The sequence below is a fragment of the Lolium perenne genome, chromosome 6 (assembly GCF_019359855.2).
Source record: "Lolium perenne isolate Kyuss_39 chromosome 6, Kyuss_2.0, whole genome shotgun sequence".
NCBI lineage: Eukaryota > Viridiplantae > Streptophyta > Magnoliopsida > Poales > Poaceae > Lolium > Lolium perenne.
In genome coordinates this window covers 210848475-210872377 of record NC_067249.2, presented here as the reverse complement: position 1 = coordinate 210872377, position 23903 = coordinate 210848475, and the positions used below count along the sequence as shown (strand labels likewise).

The window sequence follows — 23903 nt, the reverse complement described above, 5'->3', positions numbered from 1 at the left end:
CTCATGTTGAGTTACTGGAGACAAAGATTTAAATGATATAATATCTCTCATACTATTTGATAAATAGTTTTGGATAATTTAAATGAACTAGAAATAGCCATATAGCCATTATTTATTCTAGACCATGATCATGTGAAGCAACCATGTCATATTTTTACATATTCAGATAGACAATATGAAGTTTGATTTTTGAGAGTTGGAATCAACTCAAAATCATTTATGGTTGATTTTTAATAAATGTTTGAAGTTTGAAAAGGCTCTGCCTTGTTATTTTTACTACATTATTTCTACAACGAATCTAGGGTTGAGACCAGTGTAGTTGTTTAGACAATTTCCTAAGTTTTCCAAATATATAAAATTCGTCAACTTTGGCTAAGTAGATTTGATTCTATTAAATTTTGAATAAGGCATTAGTATTGAATTTGAATTAAATGAATTAAACCAAATTTGAATTAACATGCCACGCGGGAAAAGAAAATGTCCAGGAGGGGTTTAACGGGTTGGGCCGGCCCAGCTAGCGCGTCTCGCACGCAGTGGGCCATCTGGTTATGGGTCCCACGCTTGAGTGGGTCATAACGACCGAATTGGTATGGGCTAACGAGGGACGCACGATTAGATCGTGATCCCACGGCTCACAGCCATCGTCGTCGACGGTGAGAGGCGGGCTTACTGGCGGCATGAGCAGGGGGTCGGAGGCTTCACCGGCGCTTCGGCGATGGTCGGCGATGTGCGCGGCGACGTTGTTGAGGACGGCGGTTCGCCTGGTACCGGTGGCGTCGCTGGAGGTGGCGTCAATCTCCGTCGGCTTCACGGCTCCGGTGATGAAATTGGAGGGCGACGGTGGCTAATGTGGAGCGGAGTGTGGTCGAGGAGAGGTTCTGAGTGGATGGGGTACTGGTGGTGTGGAGATTTGAGAGAGGGGAGTGCCCCTTTTATAGCGGCTGGGCGAGGTCGTGGTGCTGCGGTGAGGTCATCCATGGCGACGCGTCTACAGGGGCGCGGAGGGTTGGGCGCTGACGTGAGCGTTTCAGCGACGTCAGGGCGGTCACGCCAGGCTTGATTGCGGTGAAAATGAGGCCGTGACGAGGGCGAGCGAGTGACGGAAGCGCTCGGTACTGCGGCGGACGTCGGCGATGGTGGCATCGTCTACAGGCGTCAAGCGGGCCAATGATCATTTCTGGGCGGTAGCAAGGTCAACGGCGAGTGCACGGGCGAGAGGAGGGAGCAGATGGAGGATGAGGCTGACGTGTGGCGACGACGCTCTGGCGCGTCCAGTGCGTGGCGTGGCGTGTTGTGGCGCGTCGTGGACGTCACTGGGCGCGCTCGGGCTGGCCAGTATGGTGCTCTCCTCTGACGATGGCATGTACCAGCGAGTCCAGGAGAGTGAGAGGGAGGTGTTGGACACGGTCGTGCACGATGGAAAAGCAAGGAGAGAGGAGTGGCATGTGTGTGTGCCATGCCATGCACGGCATGGTTAATTGGTGACGATTTCATGTACTAGCTCGTGTCTCTGGTGTTTGGCATCGTGCAAGGAGTGGATGAGGGTACTAATGCTGACCAGGGCTTGATGGTTAGGGCAAAAACACACTGGATATAAGCATGTATGGAGTTGGCAGCAAGGTGCACACCAGGTGCTCGACCAAATGGCCACATGAAGCAAATTTTGGAATTTTGCAATGATTTTTGGTGGAGTTGATTCATATAATATTTGGCACACAATTGTGGTGGTGGTGTGCAAATTTGAATTGATTTGCAAGATTTCAAAAATGGCACAATCTAGAATCTGTTTGAATGTTGCTACTTTGCTTGATGAGAATTTGAAATTGAGAAAAATTTGTAGGGGTGGTCTTGACCAAAGTTGTTCACCTTGATGAGGTCTTGGATGAGGTGCAAAGATTTGAGATTTTTTGGTTTAAAAATCTCTTAATACAGAGGCTCAAAGTAGGTGTCATGATATAAAATGCAATTTTGACCATTATCTTATGTGAGCTCAATTTGAATTCTATTTTGATTTGATTTGAGTTTCTTTGATTCAAATGGTGTTCTTAAGTGTTTAGTAACATTCTCCAACCAATGGCACATGCCAAATTGGCCTAGGTTAAGGTTTTGCAAAATTGGCCATAAGCACATATGTGAGTTTCATGTTTTTATTTTATTTTCTTTTTCTTTGACCTAAGGTCACCAATTTGGGTTCCTTGTGTGTTAGGTTAAGTGTAGTGATGGTTTCAAACCATTTGGGTATAGTATAGTGGCATAGGTCAAGTTTTGCCATTATGGCTATATGCCACATATGTGAGGTGGCGTGCATTTTTCTAATCTTCTTCTTTTCTTCTCTTTGATCAAATTCATTATGGTTTTGGGTTTTAGCACATTTGATAAGCATACCAACAATCATCATGGCATTTAGCACAAGAATTAAGCATGAGCACTATGCATAGCACATGATGTAATAAAAGTTTTTGTTGGTTCTCATTTTTGGGAAAAGAAAATTCGTTTTCTTCTTTGTTTGAAAATTTGGGATGTTACAAACCCTTCCCCCTTAAACAAATCTCGTCCCGAGATTTTTAAGAAAAGTTAGGTTCTTAAGAGAGATTGGGCAATTGGATTAACAGGAAAACATACTTGGCATGGCCTGAGGTGCTTCTTGTGCTTCTGTTGCATTCATGTGGTAGAGGCGGTCGTTGCGGTTGTTCGGGTTCCTTCTAGCTGCGAAGCGGCGCTGTTGTTGAGCACGTGTAGCGGTATTGGGGCAGTCTTGGCAAGCTTCTTGGGGCACTCATTGGAGTAGTGACCCACAGTTCCACATTCATAACAAGTCACAATTGACTTGTCCTTTGGGGCAATGGGGGTTGCATTGCTCCCAGTCCTTGGGGCAGTATTAGGGTTGTTATTGTTACCATTGGGGTGGTTGTTGTTGTTGTGGTTGTTGTTGTTGTTGTTGTTGATGTTGTTGTTGTTGTTGTGGCCTCCGGGCTTCGGGTGGCTTCCATTGTTGTGGGTGTAGTTCGGACGGTATGTCTGAGCAGGTGGCTTGTTGTGTCTTGGGGTAAATCCTCCAGATGAATTGTTGCGGTACTTCTGTGTATTGCTGGGTCCATTCTGGTTAATCATCCTGCGCTTGCGGTTTTCGTTGGCTTGATGCAGTTTTCCTTCCATCTGGATGGCTGAGTCCACCAGGGCTTCTAGGTCAGCAAACGAAATGTTCACTAACACTGTTTGCATCTCGTCATGTAGTCTATTCAGAAATCTTTCCTTCCTCTTCTCGTTGGTGTCGGTCTCATCCGGGGCGTACCTTGATAGAGTGAGGAATCTGTCGCGGTATTCTACCACGGACATCCTTCCTTGTTTGAGTTCGTGGAACTCGTCTCTCATCTTCTTGATCAGTCCTTGGGGTACATGGTACTTGCTGAACTTGAGCTTGAAATCTTCCCAGGTCATCATTTGTCCAGCATTCATTGCACGGGCACTTGTCCACCAGGCTCTGGCAGGTCCTGACAGGTAGCGGGTGGCAAACAGTACTTTTTCTGCGTCTTCTACTCCCGCAACTTCTAAGTTGTTCTCCATGGTCTGGAGCCAGTCATCAGCATCTAGGGGTTCTTATGTCTTGCTGAACATTGGAGGGTTTGTGTTCTGAAAATTCTTCAGCTTCGATCCAGGGTGATCATGGTGTCCATGGCCTTGATTGTTCTGGGCTATCTGCTGTAGTGCAGCAATATTGGCTTGTCGTTCAGCTCTTTCGACTTCTCGGTCTACCATCATCATCTGCAGCATCTGCAGCATCGCATCCTGGTTGGTGCTGCGGGCTGGAGGGGCCATCTGAACATTTGAGGTAGATCATAAGATAAGAGGGAAATTTCTATGGTTTGTTTGGTTTAATTTTGAAAAGTTCAAAACTTGAAAACTTGAGTAGTGTTGAGGGGGTAAAAACCAACAACACTTTTTCATTCATACCAAACATCACACATTACAAATCTAACACACCGTTGGTTTGAAGAACCATTCATTCGCTCTACGATACAAGGGGACAGATACAAACTCACACCTACTCAAGTGCTTTAGTGATACTACTCTTCATGGTGGGTTCTTCATCTTCATGGGTAATGTGCTTAGCGAAAGGCGCGGGCGTTGTCCAACTCCTTGCGGGTCTTGTGAAGCAGGAAGTCCAGGCATGCAACATAGTAGTTCATCTCCGGGTGTGGTGGCATGCAAGGTTATTGGCCTTCCCATGGGATCATGTCTTGGGTAGTATAAGAAGTGAGTGTTCTTGATCTTGTTCCCACACAGACGGGCAATTGCTTCTTGCATGGCTTTGGCTATTCCATCCTTCCAAGTGTTTCCCGTTACATAAAACCATATGGTATCCCATATTGGGGCTCCAAGCTTTCCTCTCAGATCTGCAGTAACTTCCCACCAAGGTGGTTTTCCCGACTGATTATTGAGTGGTATTCCGAAGAACTCGGGATATGGGCGTCCTAAATATTCAACTAGTTTCTCCAGATCCTTCTCGAACATTAGGTCTCCTCCGTGGCCAAGCTGATAGGACTCACATTTGTACTCCATCTATGAACAATGAGGATGAGTAAGTTAGAGAAGTGACCAAGTGTGCCAAATTTTATGTAGAATTTCAAGAAAAAATAGAGAAGGATTTCTCATTTTGAAAAGATCTCAAGGATAAGAGTGAGAATAAAATTTCATAAATATTCACTTCATTTGTTTTGAAACTAAGTTTTTCAGACGTCCATTCTAGCTAGGGTCTCCTATGGTCAAACAATGGCTCTGATACCAACTTGTCAACACCCAGATTTTTAAGTCCAGATGCCAATTATGTCATGCATCGCAATCCCAGGAATATTGTTTTTGTGAGACATAATAGATTGATATCACAGAACATCATTCATTACAAACCATAATTGTCTTACATCAAAGGATCACATGATCCAGTCTTAATACAACATAGTGGATCTAGAGATCCTATTACAAAACACATAGAGGAAGCGAAGTAGCGGTTGCGGTCCATCTATTCCACAGGCAACTGTTAACGTCAGTAGTAGTCCTAGTTATCGTAGACATCCTGCTGTCCATCTTCATGATACTGGTTCTCCTCTTCATAGTCTGGCCATTTGAATAGCCAGGGACAAAGCCATGAGTACTTTAAAGTACTCGCAAACTAATACTAATGTAAGTACTATCAACTATAGTAAGGGGGTGCTAAGCTCTAGGTTCATTTGCATAAAGCCAGTTTTATTTCATAAGCACTTTAGTAATAAAAGACTCTTCATTTGCCTAACTTACTCAAGTGGGAACATTAGTGTCATTCCCACAACTCTGTTGTGATCAATTCAAATTCACCTTTCAAGTTCAAGTCACAAGTCACCCTTCACGTGTCACATTTTTGAAATTGGTCTGATGACGGAACAGTGTGGCCTTTCCAACCGTCCATAACCGTGGACACGGCTATTCGAATAGTTTTACACTCTGCAGAGGTCGCACACTTTTGCCACAACATTTGCAATAATCCGTCAGGGTTAACTGGCCCTGATTTATCACACTCCGTGTGCGGTCAACCAAACATAACCTTTCACTTACATACCCTAGTACAGGCACCTCTCCCCATGAGCTTGGCCTCCCAGTGAAGACAAACCGTCAGCCTGGGAACTGCACAGGGCATGGGCCGGACATTCACCTCATTTCACGTCATTTCACATCAGTTCACATTTCAACAGAGGCAACCTCGGCATAACCCCTGTGACGCTTGTTTAGAGGGAACCCGTACTAAAGCACATAAATTTTTAGCTAAGCCCTTACCCATAATCAGGTATTGTGGGGGTACTTGTAAAATTGGAATGGTATCGCATCCGAACCCAACCATCAGTTTTTATCAAAATCATCATGTCATTCAAGTCACATTCACCTTCAAAATCTTTCAATAGAATGACTCATCATTTCAAGGTTTTCAAAGTCATTTCATTTCACATGTTCCCATCTAGAGTAGTCAATTTTATTTGTTAGCACTAGCAACTAGTCATGAGGGGTGCTAATCAGCTGGTATTGCTCTAGGCTAACTTTGATGCTCTTTTTCTACTCTATATCTAGACCAAGTGAATCATGAATCAAAAAGTAAACTTTGATAAACCAAAATCAAAAGATAATTTGTAAGGTAAAAACTTGGGATGGGATTATTAAGCATGAAGTAGTAGATAATGGTGCCATGCTCTTGTAGAGCTTTGCACTAGGGCAACTTGCAAGAATATTAGCTTGCCTTGAGTGGTGTATTGATCAAAGTGGTCTTCTTCTTCCTAGAAGTAGACCTCCTCCTCCTGGTATTCCTCGGTACTAGCGTCTAAAAATGGATACGAGGTACACAATCACCAAACAAATCTTAAGCGCTAGACTAAGCACACACATGGTTCACACAAGCTATTCTAGCATCACCACATTATTAACATGTTGGTTGACTTTTTTTATTTTTAAGAAATATAATTTCCTCTCATTACAAATATTGATTAGGGTTTCTATTTAGTTATTTGGAGAAATAATTTCCTCTCATTGAATCTTGTTAAGATTTAATCTCCTCAAATAATAAGGTATGAACACATGTTGACCAAGGTCAACACTTCATAATCATTGTTTGGGAAAATGATTTAAATGAAGTATCACACCTCATACAATTTAACACTACTATACTTATAGTTTAGGGATTTCTATTTTCATGCCCTCGGGTCCTTAGTTGTGCTCAGTTTTCCCCAGCTCCTTAGTTTTTCCTCAGTTTTCCCCAAGATCTTGTCTGAAACCCGCAGAAGGAGCTTGGCCGGAAGGAATCCGTTCAGTTGACCGTTCCGTGCTGACGAGTGGGGTCGTGTCATTTGTGGGGCCGCGTCATGTGGGGTTGGTAGGAACGAACCGCGTGGAACAGGACGAGACCATGTTTGTGTGGCCGTAGCGTGTGGGGCCGTAGCGTGTGGAGCCGTGTGGGTCCGGGACGTGGGCACGAGTGGTTTCTATCTCTTTCGCCCAGATTAGCAGTTTTCAATGTACCTTTTTCCTCTCTCTCGCTCGGTCTCATTCATATTTGATAGCCCAAATTGGTAGCAAATCTAGAGCAGCTTCTCCTTCCATTTTTTAACGCCATTCATTTCTTTATGCCTTCGTTTTTACCCAATCAGGTAGGAAATCTAGGGCACAAATCCAGAGAAAATATAGGATAAGCTGCATACAGCAGCCAACATAGCATAGATATATTCACGACAGATCCAACAGTAGTACCGATAGAACCCTACAACATAAGCTACATTTTACATGAATTTAAGCTGCTCTACAGATAGAGCAGTCACATACAGAGAATGCAGTAGGCATGTTCAACGCCTCCAGGTTGCGCCTGTGACTCGCCTGGAGGTTGCGCAGGTGAATCCCAAGTGCTTTGTGTTTGGCCATGAACGCATGCACGTTCACCATCGTTCCAACCCTAGCGCCGCATCTGCCAATGGATTTAGCATGGTTCACCAGGCAGTTGAAGTCGGTGGCGCGGAGCTTCCTGTTGCAGAAGGGGCACTTGTAAATGCCTCGAGCAAAGGGGCCATCGTAATGGCCGGACTGCAGCCTCCTGAGGGCGTGACGAGTCTTGGTGTGGAAGGACTCGTCATCGTTGTCGACATCGCTACTCTACACCTGTCACGTAGCACCAAAGATCGTGCAAAAAACACGGAGTCAATTGCAACGATGATGGAACAGAGAGTGAACAAAGATCATGCATGATAATATGGGCTCAAAAAAAGAGGTAGCCTAAGTTACATTGGACACACTTATATCCAGGATTTGAGTCAGTAAACCAAAGATCATGCACAACAAATTTGTACACACCAATTGTTTACTGACCAAACCCTGAATCAATTTGTGCCCAAATATTCATCATCATCAGCACAATCTTAAACAAAAGCAAATCACAAGCACTAATAACGCAAGATCTAATACAAAAGGATTGAAATGGGATAAGAACAAGAGAGCAAAGGGTTACCTACGGCTCGTCGTCGACGATGCTGGTGTCGTAGGGGTTCTCCGGCGCGACGTACGGCACTGGTTCGTACGGGTCCCAAGCGACGGGGGCCTGGACGGTGGCGGCGGCCGATGCGCCGGCGGCTGATGCACCGGCTGCTATGTTGGAAGCAGCGACAGGGGCCTGGACGGGGGCAGCGGCCGATGCGCCGGCGGCTGATGCGCCGGCTGCTATGTTGGAAGCAGCGACAGGGGCCTGGACGGGGGCAGCGGCCGATGCGCCGGCGGCTGATGCGCCGACAATGGGCATCTCATTCTTGTCCATCGCCGGCGGTTTTCTTCGGGGTTTTTTCTTCGGTTGTGGAGAAGATGATGGGACAGGAGAGGCGGTTGCAGTGAGAACGTGCGTCGAGGGAGAGAAAAAAGGCTCTATTAAGACGAAGGTGGCGTGTACCGCAACACGCGTCCGCTATGCACGGCTGCAGCGTGCACCGCGACACGAGTCTACCCTGGGACGTTTGGTGTACTCAGTTATAACCTCGGGCCTTATACAGAAATTTTATCTATACTCAGTTTTCCCCTCGAGTACTTAGACTGGCAAGTGCAATATACTCAGTTTTACCCTCAAGTAGCTAGTCAACAGAGAGTCAACAAATAAGATTAACATATCTAATTGAGTCATTTCATGCGCAAAAAAATCCAAAAAAATAAAAACATAGTGGCACCTACTCATGGAGTCTTCCTACGCAACCTGCCACCTAGAAAACCTTAACAAACATATATAAATCAAGTTTTACCACAAATTGCCACTTCTCAGAATCACTAGTGTAGCTATGAAGATGCATGGTTTTCCACTCAAACCCCTTTGCAAAACATCTTCCCCAAAAACATACTTTGTCTAAATGATGCCATAATTGTCACACTCATGTATATTTGAATTGCAAATAATTTGATGTAGCCTAATATGAATTATATTGTACAAAACACGCATTTTTCATTTTGTAATTCTTTTTGTTTGAATCCCTTAGTCTATTTACTATTTATATGCCCTTCGATTGTTAATACTACTCAGTTTTGCCCTCAAGTTCTGTCACAAATTCTCTTAGAAGCCCAAACTTATCCTGATTGGTTGAGCCGTTGTCACACGGATCGACTCCATGAACTATTGATCAACTGATCTAACGGGCAGTATACCCCTCCCCGTCTCTTCGTGGCCACCCCTCTCTCTCTTCGTGGCCACCCCTCTCTCTCTGTCGGTGGATGCATTATTGTCACCCCTCTAACAATTATCAACTATCTTTCGCTTTCCTTTTCTTTTAGGGGATATAGTTTCGGTAATTTGAAACGGCCCAAAAGTGGTATAATTTTGGTATTAACATGAGGCATACATATTTGCGGATTTCGGTGAATGCATTATTGTCACCCCTCTAACAATTATCAACTATCTTTCGCTTTCCTTTTCTTTTAGGGGATATAGTTTTGGCATATAGTTTTGGTAATTTGAAACGGCCCAAAAGTGGTATAATTTTGGTATAAACATGAGGCATACATATTTGCGGATTTCGGTGAATGCATTATTTTCACCCCTCTAACAATTATCAACTATCTTTCGCTTTCCTTTTCTTTTAGGGGATATAGTTTTGGGATATAGTTTCGGTAATTTGAAACGGCCCAAAAGTGGTATAATTTTGGTATAAACATGAGGCATACATATTTGCGGATTTCGGTGAACGCATTATTGTCACCCCTCTAACAATTATCAACTATCTTTCGCTTTCCTTTTCTTCTAGGGGATATAGTTTTGGCATATAGTTTTGGTAATTTGAAACGGCCCAAAAGTGGTATAATTTTGGTATAAACATGAGGCATACATATTTGCGGATTTCAGTGAATGCATTATTGTCACCCCTCTAACAATTATCAACTATCTTTTGCTTTCCTTTTCTTTTAGGGGATATAGTTTTGGCATATTTGGGGGGATTTCGGTGAATAGATTATTTGTCCCCTCTAACAATTATCAACTTTCTTTAGCATTCCAATATAGTTGGTAATTTCGGTGAATGCACACACTAACTATGAAAACAACTACAAGTACATGTAACTGAATAATGGATTCGTAACAAGGTATCCCTTGTAACAACTTCTAGCGCCTGGTGAACAATGATAAGAATCCGATCGCAATTATACAACAGAAAAAACAACCAGCCATCATATTAGCTTGCTTCTTCAACTCGATCAGCTGCCTTAACTGCTTGTTCATTTTCTTCAGTTCTCCCTTCACTTCCACCAGTCCTGCATTGGGAGCATTAGGCATAATCGGAACGGCTCTTCTCTCCGCCGCATTCTCTACAGCAAGTACCCCCTCCCAAATTGTGCTCCCCAATAGCGCCAATTGATTCCTGCAATTGAAGCCTCTGAACGTACACATCGATCCACTCGAAACGCCTGCATTTCTTCAGGATCTTAAAACAACAACGTGAACCCTAAATCCCAAATTCGAGGGAATAACAAGAAAATCGAGAGAAAACAGAGAAATTGGAGCGAGATCTAACCTTATCCCCTCTCTATATGGCAAGCTCTCGCATGCAAGGAACTCACGTCCACGGTTGCCGTTCTTGTCCGTCTTACAGATCGACCGCTTCAGAGGCTCCTGGCGTGGGCAGTGAGGGCATCTTGTCAAAGGCACGGGTCCATACTACGGCCATGAAGAACGGGAGGTCGAAGAGAAACTAGACATCACCCGCCTGCCGGAGAAGGGCTGCCGCTGGCGGAGAAGAAGAACAATGGGGCGCGGGGAAAGAAAGGGGAAGCAATGGCACAGGCGCGGGGCTGGCTCGGGCTCCCATTTTGCAACGGTCACCTGGGTAAGCTGTGGGTCTGGCGCACTAACGAGGACAAGTTGTGGGTCCCACGATGATCTGGATAAGTGAAGACGTGTCCACTGCGGGGCACCAACAGCGGCCCCACTTGCCAGCACCAACCAACGTCAACTAAACGAGAATCCTCCGTCCGAGCTCCTTCTGCGGGTTTCAGACAAGGTCTTGGGGAAAACTGAGGAAAAACTAAGGGGCTGGGGAAAACTGAGCACAACTAAGGAGCCAGGGGCAGGAAAATAGAAATCCCTATAGTTTAATATCACCAAATAATTCAATATGAGATTTTATAGACCAAGGTCACTACCTCATGTTGAGTTACTTGAGACAAAGATTTAAATGAGATAATGTCTCTCATACTATTTAATAAATAGTTTTGGATAATTTAAATGAACTAGAAATAGCCATATAGCCATTATTTATTCTAAACCATGATCATGTGAAGCAACCATGTCATATTTTTACATATTCAGATAGACAATATGAAATGCGATTTTTGAGAGTTGGAATCAACTCAAAATCATTTATGGTTGATTTTTAATAAATATTTGAAGTTTGAAAAGGCTGTGTCTTGTTATTTTTACTACATTATTTCTACAACGAATCTACGGTTGAGACCAGTGTAGTTGTTTAGACAATTTCCTAAGCTTTCCAAATATATAAAATTCATCAACTTTGGCTTAGTAGATTTGATTCTATTAAATTTTGAATAAGGCATCAGTATTGAATTTGAATTAAATGAATTAAACCAAATTTGAATTAACAGGCCACGCGGGAAAAGAAAATGGCCAGGAGGGGTTAAACGGGTTTGGCTGGCCCAGCTAGCGCGTCTCGCACGCAGCGGGCCGTCTGACTATGGGTCCCACGCGTCAGTGGGTCATAACGACCGAATCGGTATGGGCTAACGAGGGACGCACGATTAGATCTTGATCCCACGGCTCACAGCCATCATCGTCGATGGCGAGGGCGGGCTTACTGGCGGTGTGAGCAGGGGGTCGGAGGCTTCACCGGCGCTCCGGTGATGGTCGGCGATGTGCGCGGCGATGTTGTTGAGGACGGCGGTTCGCCTGGTACCGGTGGCGTCGCTGGAGGTAGCGTCAATCTCCGGCGGCTTCTGCGGCGGCTTCACGGCTCCGGTGATGAAATTGGAGGGTGAAGGTGGCTAATGTGGAGCGGAGTGTGGTCGAGGAGAGGTTCTGATTGGAGGGGGTGCTGGTGGTGTGGAGATTTGAGAGAGGGGAGTGCCCCTTTTATAGCGGCTGGGCGAGGCCGTGGTGCTGCGGTGAGGTCATCCATGGCGATGCGTCTACAGGGCGCAGAGGGTTGGGCGCTGACGCGAGCGTTTTGGCGATGTCAGGGCGGTCACGCCAGGCTTGATTGCGGTGAAAACGAGGCCGTGACGAGGGCAAGCGAGTGACGGAAGCGCTCGGTACTACGGCGGACGTCGGCGATGGTGGCGTTGTCTACAGGCGTCGAGCGGGCCAATGAGCGTGTCTGGGCTGTAGCAGGGTCAACGGCGAGTGCACGGGCGAGAGGAGGAAGCAGATGGAGGACGAGGCTGACGTGTGGCGACGATGCTCTGGCCCGTCCAGTGCGTGGCGTGGCGTGTTCTGGCGCGTCGTGGACGTCACTGGGCGCGCTCGGGCTGGACAATATGGTGCTCTCCTCTGATGATGGCGTGTACCAGCGAGTCCAGGAGAGTGAGAGGGAGGTGTTGGACACGGTCGTGCACGATGGAAAAGCAAGGAGAGAGGGGTGGCATGTGTGTGTGCCATGCCATGCACGGCATGGTTCATTGGTGATGATTTCATGTACTAGCTCGTGTCTCTGGTGTTTGGCATCGTGCAAGGAGTGGATGAGGGTACTAATGCTGACCAGGGCTTGATGGTTAGGGCAAAAACACACTGGATATGCAAGGTGCACACCAGGTGCTCGACCAAATGGCCGCATGAAGCAAATTTTGGAATTTTGCAATGATTTTTGGTGGAGTTGATTCATATAATATTTGGCACACAATGGTGGTGGTGGTGTGCAAATTCTAATTGATTTGCAAGATTTCAAAAATGGCACAATCTAGAATCTGTTTGAATGTTGCTACTTTGCTTGATGAGAATTTGAAATTGAGAAAGAATTTGCAGGGGTGGTATTGACCAAAGTTGTTCACCTTGATGAGGTCTTGGATGAGGTGCAAAGAGTTGAGATTGTTTGGTTTAAAAATCTCTTAATACAGAGGCTCAAAGTAGGTGTCATGATATAAAATGCAATTTTGACCATTATCTTATGTGAGCTCAATTTGAATTCTATTTTGATTTGATTTGAGTTTCTTTGATTCAAATGGTGTTCTTAAGTGTTTAGTAACATTCTCCAACCAATGGCACAAGCCAAATTGGTCTAGGTTAAGGTTTTGCAAAATTGGCCATAAGCACATATGTGAGTTTCATGTTTTTATTTTATTTTCTTTTTCTTTGACCTAAGGTCACCAATTTGGGTTCCCTGTGTGTTAGGTTAAGTGTAGTGATGGTTTCAAACCATTTGGGTAAAGTATAGTGGCATAGGTCAAGTTTTTCCATTATGGCTATATGCCACATATGTGAGGTGGTGTGCATTTTTCTTATCTTCTTCTTTTCTTCTCTTTGATCACATTCATTATGGTTTAGGGTTTTAGCACATTTGATAAGCATACCAACAATCATCATGGCATTTAGCACAAGAATTAAGCATGAGCACTATGCATAGCACATGATGTAATAAAAGTTTTTGTTGGTTCTCATTTTTGGAAAAAGGAAATTCATTTTCTTCTTTGTTTGAAAATTTGGGATGTTACAGTTTGGATACGTCTTTCAAATACTCCATCATAACTATGGTGTTCCGAGAAACGTGAGTTGTGGAACAAGTTCGTAACTCTCTTACATTTTTGCTAAAACTTGTAATTCTAATATTTCAACCATAATCCAATCATAGATATTTGACTTTTCCATTACGATGATTTCCACTTCGTGTTGAAATTTGTTTGAATCTATTCAAATGTTTCAGACTTCTTCCTCATCAAATAAATATATCCGTATATATACACTCAATTCATTGTTGGAAGTTTTCATGAAGTAGAAGAATCTTCCGCACACAACTATGTCCAATGAACCATATACATCATCATGTATGTTTCCACTAAGCTAGTTGCCCGTTTAACTTTTGGCCTATAAATGGTGCTTTAGTCATTCTCTTTTAGAATTTTTTTGCAAGTGCCAAATGATTCAAAAATCGAGTTACTCCAAAAATCCATTTGCACAGAGTTTCTTCATGCGTTCCCTTCTAATATGACCTAAACGGCGGTTCCACAAATAAGTGGAATTTAAACTATTTGCCTTATGGCATTTTAGCGTCAGTGTTATGTATGTGTGTTTCACCACTAAGATTTATAATAACTTATCCATCATACACGGAGTATGGTCATAATTTGAACAACTCATTGCTTTCATTTGACGAGAGAAAAATAACAATTATGAAGTTCTTTATTATAAATCTGAAGGGCTAGGTAGAATGCCAACGATGAATACAATAATATTTTATTTTGTTCCAGACGTGCATTATTAGCACATTCCTTATCAATCACTTAGGCCATTGTATTCTTGTATTGTGTTGTGTTGTATGACATCTCATACCAACCAATATGGTACATATACCCAAAAATTTCATTGTGTGACCAATCAAAGAATATATTCATAACATGTATATCATCTATATACACTTGAGCTAGACTTTCTAGTCTTTTCTTTCTTTCTGCCAATAACTTTTGTAGTTTCTCTTTTGTCTTTCCTCATATTTCAGAAAACGCTTCAACATTACAACTTCTAGGCATGTTGGTCAAATACCAATAACCTTGAGGTTCGTACTTTGAAGTTGGTCATCACATGACAAGTGTACCGGAATTAACTATTAGTAACTTTTAATGTGATGAACAATTTCACTCATAATTTTATCCATCAAATCATGAGAACATCATGATTAAGCTACGCTCTACCTTTCGGTATCCCGTATTCCGAGACCATGTCTGTACATGCTAGGCTCGTCAAGTTTGACCTTAGTATTCGCATGTGCAAATATGGCTTGCACCCGTTGTATGTACAGGTAGAATCTATAACACCCAATCATCACGTGATGCTTCGAAACGATGAGTCTTAGCAACGGTGCATACTAAGGATGACCACTTTATGGATATGCGAATATCGTTAGTGTCAACTAGTTGGAGGATCGGGACGGCTAGCGACTTCAACCTTCGTACATTCCCATAAAACTTATGAGCTTATGTAGTCTCACTAAATTATATTCTATCATCTTGCAATAAGGTCTTAGATATCACATATATATCACACCTTGCTTATTTCTGAAAACAAACTTTCCAACTCCTAACTTTTCAAACGGATTTGAACATCAAGTTTCACAGAGACAAGATAATTTTAGATACTAATTGAAACCTTTGCTTTTTGAATCAGCAATTTGAGATTTACAAAAAATTGCAATAGGACTTTTAAACATTACTTGATTCTATAACAATATGATACCAGTCTGTAAAGTTAATTGCCAGATTTAACAATGTTTCTATCTCAATTACAGGACTAGTGCATCACAGATAACGGATGCCAATTCTACAAAATTAATTCAAAATACAATTCAGACTATGTTCAGGATAATTAGTTCAAGTTTTAATCTAATTACTAAAGAACTCCCACTTAATACAACATCCCTCATAGTTGTTTAGTGGCACACGATCCATATTCACTACACCAAGTCCGATCATCACGTGAGATGATGTAGCTTCAATGGTGAACATCAACATGTTGATCATATCAGCCATATGATTCGTGTTCAACCTTTCGGTTTCCTGTGTTCCGAGGCCATGTCTGTACATGTTAGGCTCATCAAGCAAACCCAAGTATTTTTCGCGTGTGCAACATGGCTTACACCTGTTGTATGTGAACGTAGAATCTATCACATCCGATCATCACGAGATGCTTCAAAACGACGAACTTTTGCAATGGTGCATACGAGGGGAGAACACTTTATTATATTGATATTAATGTGAGGGATCATCTTATAATGTTACCGTCGCGATCTAAGCAAAATAAGATACATAAAAGGATAAACATCACATGCATGGATAATATGATAAGATATGGCATTTTCTTCTTGTGCCTTTGATCTCCATCTCCAAAGCACACGAGCATGATCTCCATCATCACCAGCATTGCACCAAGGTCCATAGCGCCGCTTCATGGTTGTCCATCATCCATAGCAACTATTACAACTACTAACTCATAGTAATGAAATAAAGCTATTACATGGAGATTGACACGCAGGTCATGAAACAATAAAGACAACCATTAGGCTCCTGCCAGTTGCCACATTATAATAAGGATCATCTCTTACGTCAAATATAAATATAATCACATAATGACCATATCACATCACATGCCCCTGCAAAAAAAAGTTAGACGCCTCTAATTTTCTTTGCATGTTTTACGTGGACTGGGACTTTCGAATAAGATCCGATCTTACCTACGAACAAGAACCACAACGCTGATGCAAGTGTTGTCAAGTGCAGATTGTAAATTGAATCTTAACTATGATGGGAGAAAAGACACCTGCAGAGCCACTTATGCAATACAAGTTGCATGTCAAGAAATGGAGCAGGTTTCATGTGCACAGACATGTAAGGTTAGCCCGGGCCACTTCATCCCACCATCCCGAAAGATGCAAAGTACACGAAAAGCAAGCAACAACAAAAGCATCAACGCCCACAAAACCATTGTGTTCTACACGTGCAACAGATCTACGCATAGACACGGCTCTGATACCACTGTTGGGTACGTTGCATGTAAAACAAAAAATTCTACCGCAAAGACGAATAAATCCAAGGTACAATCTATGGAAAAGCCAAGATCTAATCTATGAGATCGGAGCAACGAGACAGATGAGAAACAAACCCTCGTAGATCCAAAGCCTTAACGAGATCAGATCTCGTGGTTGATGTAGATGACCCTTCCAGTGCTGCAATCCGGCAACACTTTCGTACTCAGTCACACGTACAATGTCGATGACATTCTTCCTCTCCCTGTTCTAGCGGGTAGAGGAGGAGTAGATCCCCTCGGAATCTCAGCAGCACGATGGCGTGGTGGTGGTGGTGGAGGAGAAAATCCTGGCTTCGCCAAGCCTGTGCAGGAAGAAGAAGGAAGGAGAGAGGTGGCGGCTAGGGTTGGAGGGAATGATGTGCTGCGCCCCAACCCTCCCCTCCCTCTTATATAGGTGGGGGGGCAGTCTTGGCCCCTCCTCCAAGCCCTAGGGTCGGCCAAAAAAGGGGGGGCAACTTTCCCCCCAAGTTAAGTCCCTATTTTCAAGGGATTTGATCTTATCCACTTGATCCAGCCGCATGGGCCTTGGGGGATTGGTGTGCCTGGCCCATGTGGGCCTATACGATCCCCTCCGGTCCATGTTGGTCGTCCGGGATAGGTGGGCCCCACTATGGTACCCTCCGGAACCTTCTAGAACCTCCGATACAATACCGAAAAATCCTGAACTTTTCTGGTAACCCTGAAAATGACTTCCCATATATGAATCTTATTCCCCGGACTATTTCGGACCTACTCGTGATGTCTTGGATCCCATCCGAGACTCCAAACAACATTCAGTCTCCATTTCATATTCCATATCTACTTAAAGAACATCGAACCTTAAGTGTGTCACCTTACGGTTCGTGAACTATGCAAACATGATCGAGACACCTCTCCGACCAATAACCAATAGCGGGACCTGGAGATCCATAATGGCTCCCACATATTCAACGATGACTTCGTGATAGAATTTACCATTAACATACACTAGTGATTCCCTTTGTCGTGCGATACTTTACTTATCCGAGGTTCGATCATCGGTGTCTCTATACCTAGTTCAACCTTGTTACCGATAAGTACTATTTACTCTTACCGTGATATGTCATCCCTTGTGACATAGTCACATGCTTGCAAGCTAATTGAATGACATTCCACCGAGAGGGCCCAAAGTATATCTATCCGTCATCAGGATGGACAAATCCCACTCTTGATCCATGCGCTTCAACTCATACTTTCAGAACACTTAATCCCATCATTATAACCACCCATTTACGAAGTGGTGTTTGATGTAATCAAAGCATCCATCCGGTGTAAGTGATTTACACAATCTCATGGTCTAAGGATTAAGTTACTATATATTGAAAGCTTGTAGCAAAAACGAACTTAATGACTTGATCTTATGTTACGCTTATTATGGGTGTGTGTCCATCACATCATTCACCTAATGATATGATCTTGCTATTAATAACATCCAATGTTCATGATCAGGAAACTATGATCATCTATTAATCAACAAGCTAGTTAAACGAGAGGCTTACTAGGGACTCTGGTTGTTTACACAACACACATGTATCAGTGTTTCCACTTAATACAATTATAGCATGTGATGTAAACATTTATCATGAACACTAAGATATAAAAATAACTACTTTATTATTGCCTCTTGGGAATATCTCCAACAACAACTACTAGCAACAGAGAGCATGCAAGATCACAAATAACATATGACAAGTATATAATCGATCTCAACATAGTATTCAATATTCATCGCATCCCAGCAAACACACTATGTAGCATTACATAAAGATGATCTTGATCATGATAGGCAGCTCACAAGATCTAACCATGAGGCACAAATTGAAGAAGACAACCATCTAGCTACTGCTATGGACCCATAGTCCAGGGATGAACTACTCACGCATCACTTCGGAGGTGGGCATGGCGATGTAGAGGCCTTCGGTGATGATCTCCCTCTCCGGCAGGGTGTCAGGAAGAGCTTTACAACCCTTCCGAGCTAGGGTCTGCGATGGCAGCCGCGAGGAAACTTTCCGTGGATGGAGACTCGGGTGTTTAGGTTTTTCCCGAGATCGTGAATAAATAGGCGGAAGGGCGAGGTCAGTGGAGGCCAAGGGGCCCACACCATGCCATGGCGTGGCCAGGCCTGGGACCGCGCCATGGGGTGGTCTGGCCGCCCTGTGGCGCCTCTTCGTCCCCCCTCTGGACTTCTTCTTCGTTACGGTAAAATATTGACTTCGGCTTTTGTTTCGTCCAATTCTGAGAATATTTCCCTTACAACTTTTCTGAAATACAAAACAACAGAAAATAGGGAACTGACACTGTGGCATCTTGTCAATAGGTTACTGCCAGAAAATGTATAAAAGTGCAACGAAAACATATAGAAATTGTGTAAAACAAGCATGGAGCATTAAAAATTATAGATATGTTTGCAACGTATCAGGGAGGTCGTGGGAGCACGCGAACTTCTCCTAGCCGGTGTGGAGGTACATCTTGCCGCGCCTGTCAAAGAGCACGTCCATCGACCACTGGCAAAAGCCGCACCTAGCCTCCCACATCGACAACCCGACCGGCTCGTTGCCGGCGACGAACTCGGCGAACTCGTCCGGCAGCCTCAGGATACCGAGTGTGTTGCCGTTAGACCTGGCCATGGGAAGCCCGGCCCGGTCGGTCCGACCCGGCCCGAAATTCTCGGGCCAAGCCCAACCCGACCATACCTCTGGGCTGGGCCTGGGCTTGATTTTTACGCCCGATGGCTGGGCCGGGTCGGGCCTGGCCTTGATTTTACGGATTTAGTGAAGCGGCCTGGCCTGAGACCCGATGGGCTTTCCTTGTGATGGGTCGGGCTTGGTCTAAGATTTCCGGCCCGACGGTCAGGCCGGGCCAGCCCTGGGCCAAGATTTTTTGCGTCGGGCTTCGGTCGGCCCGGCCCGAGAAATGTTCAGGTATTGTCGCCGTTGAGGATGACGATGAACTTGAACACTCACTCCCCCTCAGAAGACGATGCCGGCGCATGCAACGGTGATTGTGCAGGTGTTGCTGCTCTAGCACGGCCGTCGCGGCCGCGGCCACAACCGCGACCTCGACCTCTACCAGCCATGGAATGTCCCTCGACTTCTATGATGGCGACGGCTAGGGTTGCGGATTGTGGCGCTAGGGTTTGTGTGACGGGCGATGCGTGAGCACCCTTTTTTATACGCCGGAGGGAGGCGTGGGAGCGGTGGCACACATTAACGTCGGCACGAGAGCTAGTCGCGACGAGACATGTCGCTGCACCTCTGTGGAAATTGCACCGTCGCTGCGCCCCATTAACTTCCGTCGTGAGGTAGGTGAAGGTTGCGCGTCATTCTTGTGTCAATGATGCATCGGGCCCACCACTCCCTCCTCGCTTCTCGCTCTGCCCGGCGCGCCCGAAGCGTCCCCTGTGGAGCAGGGACGGCATGGGGGCGCCGGACACCGTATTGGGCCGCGCCGGGTGAAAAGGGCCTTTGGGGCGCGCGAGGTCCGGCACGCCCCAAAAATATTTGGGAGACGCGACTGGAGATTCTCTTAGCCCCTGCAAGGCTGCAACACCCCCTCTCTCTCTCTCTCTCCCTCTCCACCGTATTCGTCGTTGGTGGGAGCCGCCAGGCAAAGCCTGTGTGGTCCCGATTGCGGTGGCAACTCGTTACCGGGTTGCACTTCAGGATACATGGTGGTTTTGGCGGTGGCACGGTGCCCTGGTGATGATGGAGTTCATTCCAGTGGCGGTGATGGTAGCTTCAGGCGGCCTAGCCGCAGTAGTGGGAGTCATCAATGGCGGGTGTAAACTCTTGGGGACAAGGTGGCATGGGTGCTATGCAGCTAGGCTAAGCCCCTCATGGCCCGATTATGGTCATGCGGGCCTGCTATGGCATTCTTCTGGGCTCTCACGGCGGAGTGCGGTGTGCGGAGCTTCTTGGTGGAGCGGGACCTTGGAGTTTGACCACTCGGTGATGGTGTGGGTAGGGGGTGACATGGTCATATAGGTGGATGGCACCGACGGGGCTAGTCGACCCCGTTAGGCCTAGCGCCCTACTTGCGGCTACGGCGAGGGCTCCTCCCATACCACGTTATGAACGGTCCGAGATTTTTCGGGAGTGGTGCGAAGGCTTTTCGGGCGAAAGCTTAGCCCTTCAGCGCCAATGGTGGTGATGCATGCAAGTGTCGTAATTCTCTTTAGGGCACAGATGTCCTCTCCGCGCTAGGGCTCCGGGTGAGGAAAACCCTTGACCGTCGCGGTCTTGAGGATGGCGGCTCGGTGCGTTGCTACCCTCTTGGGGCATAGCTGTGGAGCTCCGATTCTCCACGGTCTGATTCCGATGTCTCTGGTGACAAAGTTTGATTCTTTTCCCTTTTTATCTTTCATCTGTTGTGTAGAAGGAGTTTCTTATCATCTTTTGTCAGATCATCAGTTGTTATTACTATATAGCTTTATTTACAAAACGGAGGGAAAGGCTGTTTTGAGATGAAGCGGTGGACAAGCTGTATACGTACCTGCCCCGGAACTTCTGAATCATGTTTCCCGCACGTGGGTGATTCTTTATTCAACACCCCTTCTTCCTTGTTGCTTCTCATCTCATCTACAGCCGCCGAAGAATTTTCGTTGCATGAAGTCATGAACGTCATCATCGAGGATATATATGTATTTCCGACAACAAGATTCGATTTGATCCCACGCGCGTGAGGCGTCAGCTCGTGCAGTAACCCCTTTATATACTGTAGAAGACATGGCTTGGCATTAGAGATACAGTCACGATGCACTGATCATCGCCTCCACTATCTTGCGTCACGCTCATCACTTTCACTTCATCAGGCCATGGAGCAACCGGCAAGCTACCTCTGCCTCTCTTTGGCTCTCCTCCTCCCTCTCCTGGTCCTCGCGCTTTTCAGGAATCGTGGTGGCCGCGATGGCCTGCGTCTGCCGCCCGGCCCGTGGCGGCTTCCGGTCATCGGTAGCCTGCACCACCTCGCCGGCAGCCCGCTGGTGCACCGCGTCCTGGCCGACTTGGCGCGCCGGCTGGACGCGCCGCTCATGTACCTCCAGCTCGGCGAGGTGCCCGTGGTAGTGGCCACGTCCCCGGAGGCCGCCCGCGAGATCATGCGGACGCACGACGCCGTGCTAGCCACGCGGCCGTGGAGCGCCACCGTCAAGATCATGGCCGCCGACGGGGTGGGCATCATCTTCGCCCCCTACGGCCCGATGTGGCGGCAGCTCCGCAAGATCTGCATCCTGGAGCTGCTCAGCGCGCGCCGCGTGCAGTCGTTCCGCCACATCCGGGAGGAGGAGGTGGGCCGCCTCGTGGCCGCCGTCGCGCAATCGGCGTCTTCCAACGAGGCCATCAACGTCAGCGAGCGGATCACCGCGCTGATCACCGACTCCACGAAGCGGGCCTTGATCGGGGACAGGTTTGACAAGACGGAGGAGTTCCTTCAGATGCTCGAGCAGACCGTCAAGCTCGTCTCCGGGTTCAACCTCAGTGACCTCTTCCCGTCGTCGCGGCTCGCGAGCTTCATCAGCGGCACGGCCAGGCTGGCCGAGGAGACCCACCGCAAGACCTTCGAGCTCATGGAGTACGCCATCAAGCAGCACCAGGAGGGGAGGGACGGCGCCGCTGCAGATGGAGAGGACCTGGTGGACGTGCTGTTGAGGATACAAAACGAGGGTGGCCTCGAGGTGCCTCTTACTATGGGAGTTATCAAAGCTGTTATACTTGTAAGTACTTTCTCTCCTCTGTTTGATAATACTTCTCCTTCTTTACAATGTGACTCTGACAATAGAGATCTCAAGATATACTCTGCATATTAAACAAACTAGTTACGAATTTTTGGAAGTACGTTTCGTGATGGATTAGTAGTATTTACAATTTTCTGCTGTAAATGTTGAAATTATGTCTAAATTTATCAAACAAATTTTTTTGGCCAACATTGATCAAGTAGCATCAAGTATTTGAAACAAGTGAGTAGTTAGCAAGACACAAGTCTGTTCATTTTTTTTCTTTCTGATTATTTCGAATGATTAAATCCATGAGTACCTATATGAATTGTTCCCTATCCTTATAGGATTTAGCACTAAGGGTGACAAATCCTTTACTTCCCAAAACAATTAGCAGTTCCTAAGTGTAAATTGGCATACCGCAGGATCTCTTTAATGCTGGGAGCGAGACATCCGCGACCACGCTCCAATGGGCTATGTCAGAGCTCCTGAGGTGCCCAAATGTGATGCAGAAAGCACAAGCTGAAGTACGCCACAATCTCAAAGGAAAACCTAAGGTGACCGAGGATGACTTGGCCAATCTCAAGTACCTGAGACTCATCATCAAGGAGACAATGAGGCTGCATCCAGCCGGCCCGTTGCTTCTCCCTCGAGAAGCAACAGAGGCTTGCAAAATTCTAGGGTACGACATACCCAAGGGCACCACAGTGTTGATCAACGCGTGGGCAATCAGCAGAGACCCTAAGCACTGGGAAGATCCCGAGGACTTTAAGCCAGAAAGATTTGAGTCTGGCATCGTAGACTTTAAAGGCACGAACTTTGAGTACACTCCTTTCGGATCGGGACGAAGAATATGCCCTGGAATGATATTTGCGGAAGCCAACATGGAAATTGTGCTTGCTACACTTCTCTACCATTTTGACTGGGAGCTCCCAGGAGGGGCTAAGGTTGAAGAGGTGGACATGACAGAAAAGATGGGCATTACCATCGGGCGGAAGAACGACCTGTACATGCATGCCTTGGTCCGTGTGCCCCCTGTTTGATTGACACTGTATTGATATCGGATCAGCAAATCTCATGTACTAGTGATATTTTTGTGCCTTTCTCCAATAGGAATTCTGATGAAGAAGTATTGATTACCTAATTATGGATACAATCGCTATGTAAGAACCGAGTGACACTGCCCGGCCTAATATATAAAGAAACTATGGGGCAGCCAAAACGAATTAGATAAAGTTGTTAGGCTAGACACAAGATCAGGAGACGACAATCCGTCACCTATGGCTTGGGTGGTTGGAACGGCCTTCGTGCGGTGCTCTAGATGTGTTTGATGGCCTCAATTAGCTTTGTCGATTGTACTATGTCAATTTGGTACATGGAAGGAGCATGTGTAGTCATGCTCATGGG

General features: G+C 45.7%; 1 protein-coding gene across 1 annotated transcript; it reads left to right on the top strand.

Moving 5' to 3' along the window:
- The first annotated feature begins 21464 nt into the window (after window positions 1-21464).
- Window positions 21465-23672, top strand: LOC127306218 (desmethyl-deoxy-podophyllotoxin synthase). Its single transcript, XM_051336844.2, has 2 exons — window positions 21465-22496; window positions 22922-23672. The coding sequence occupies exons 1-2, from the start codon at window positions 21600-21602 to the stop codon at window positions 23537-23539; spliced, it is 1515 nt and encodes a 504-aa protein (XP_051192804.1). The 5' UTR covers window positions 21465-21599; the 3' UTR covers window positions 23540-23672.
- Window positions 23673-23903: the final 231 nt, after the last annotated feature.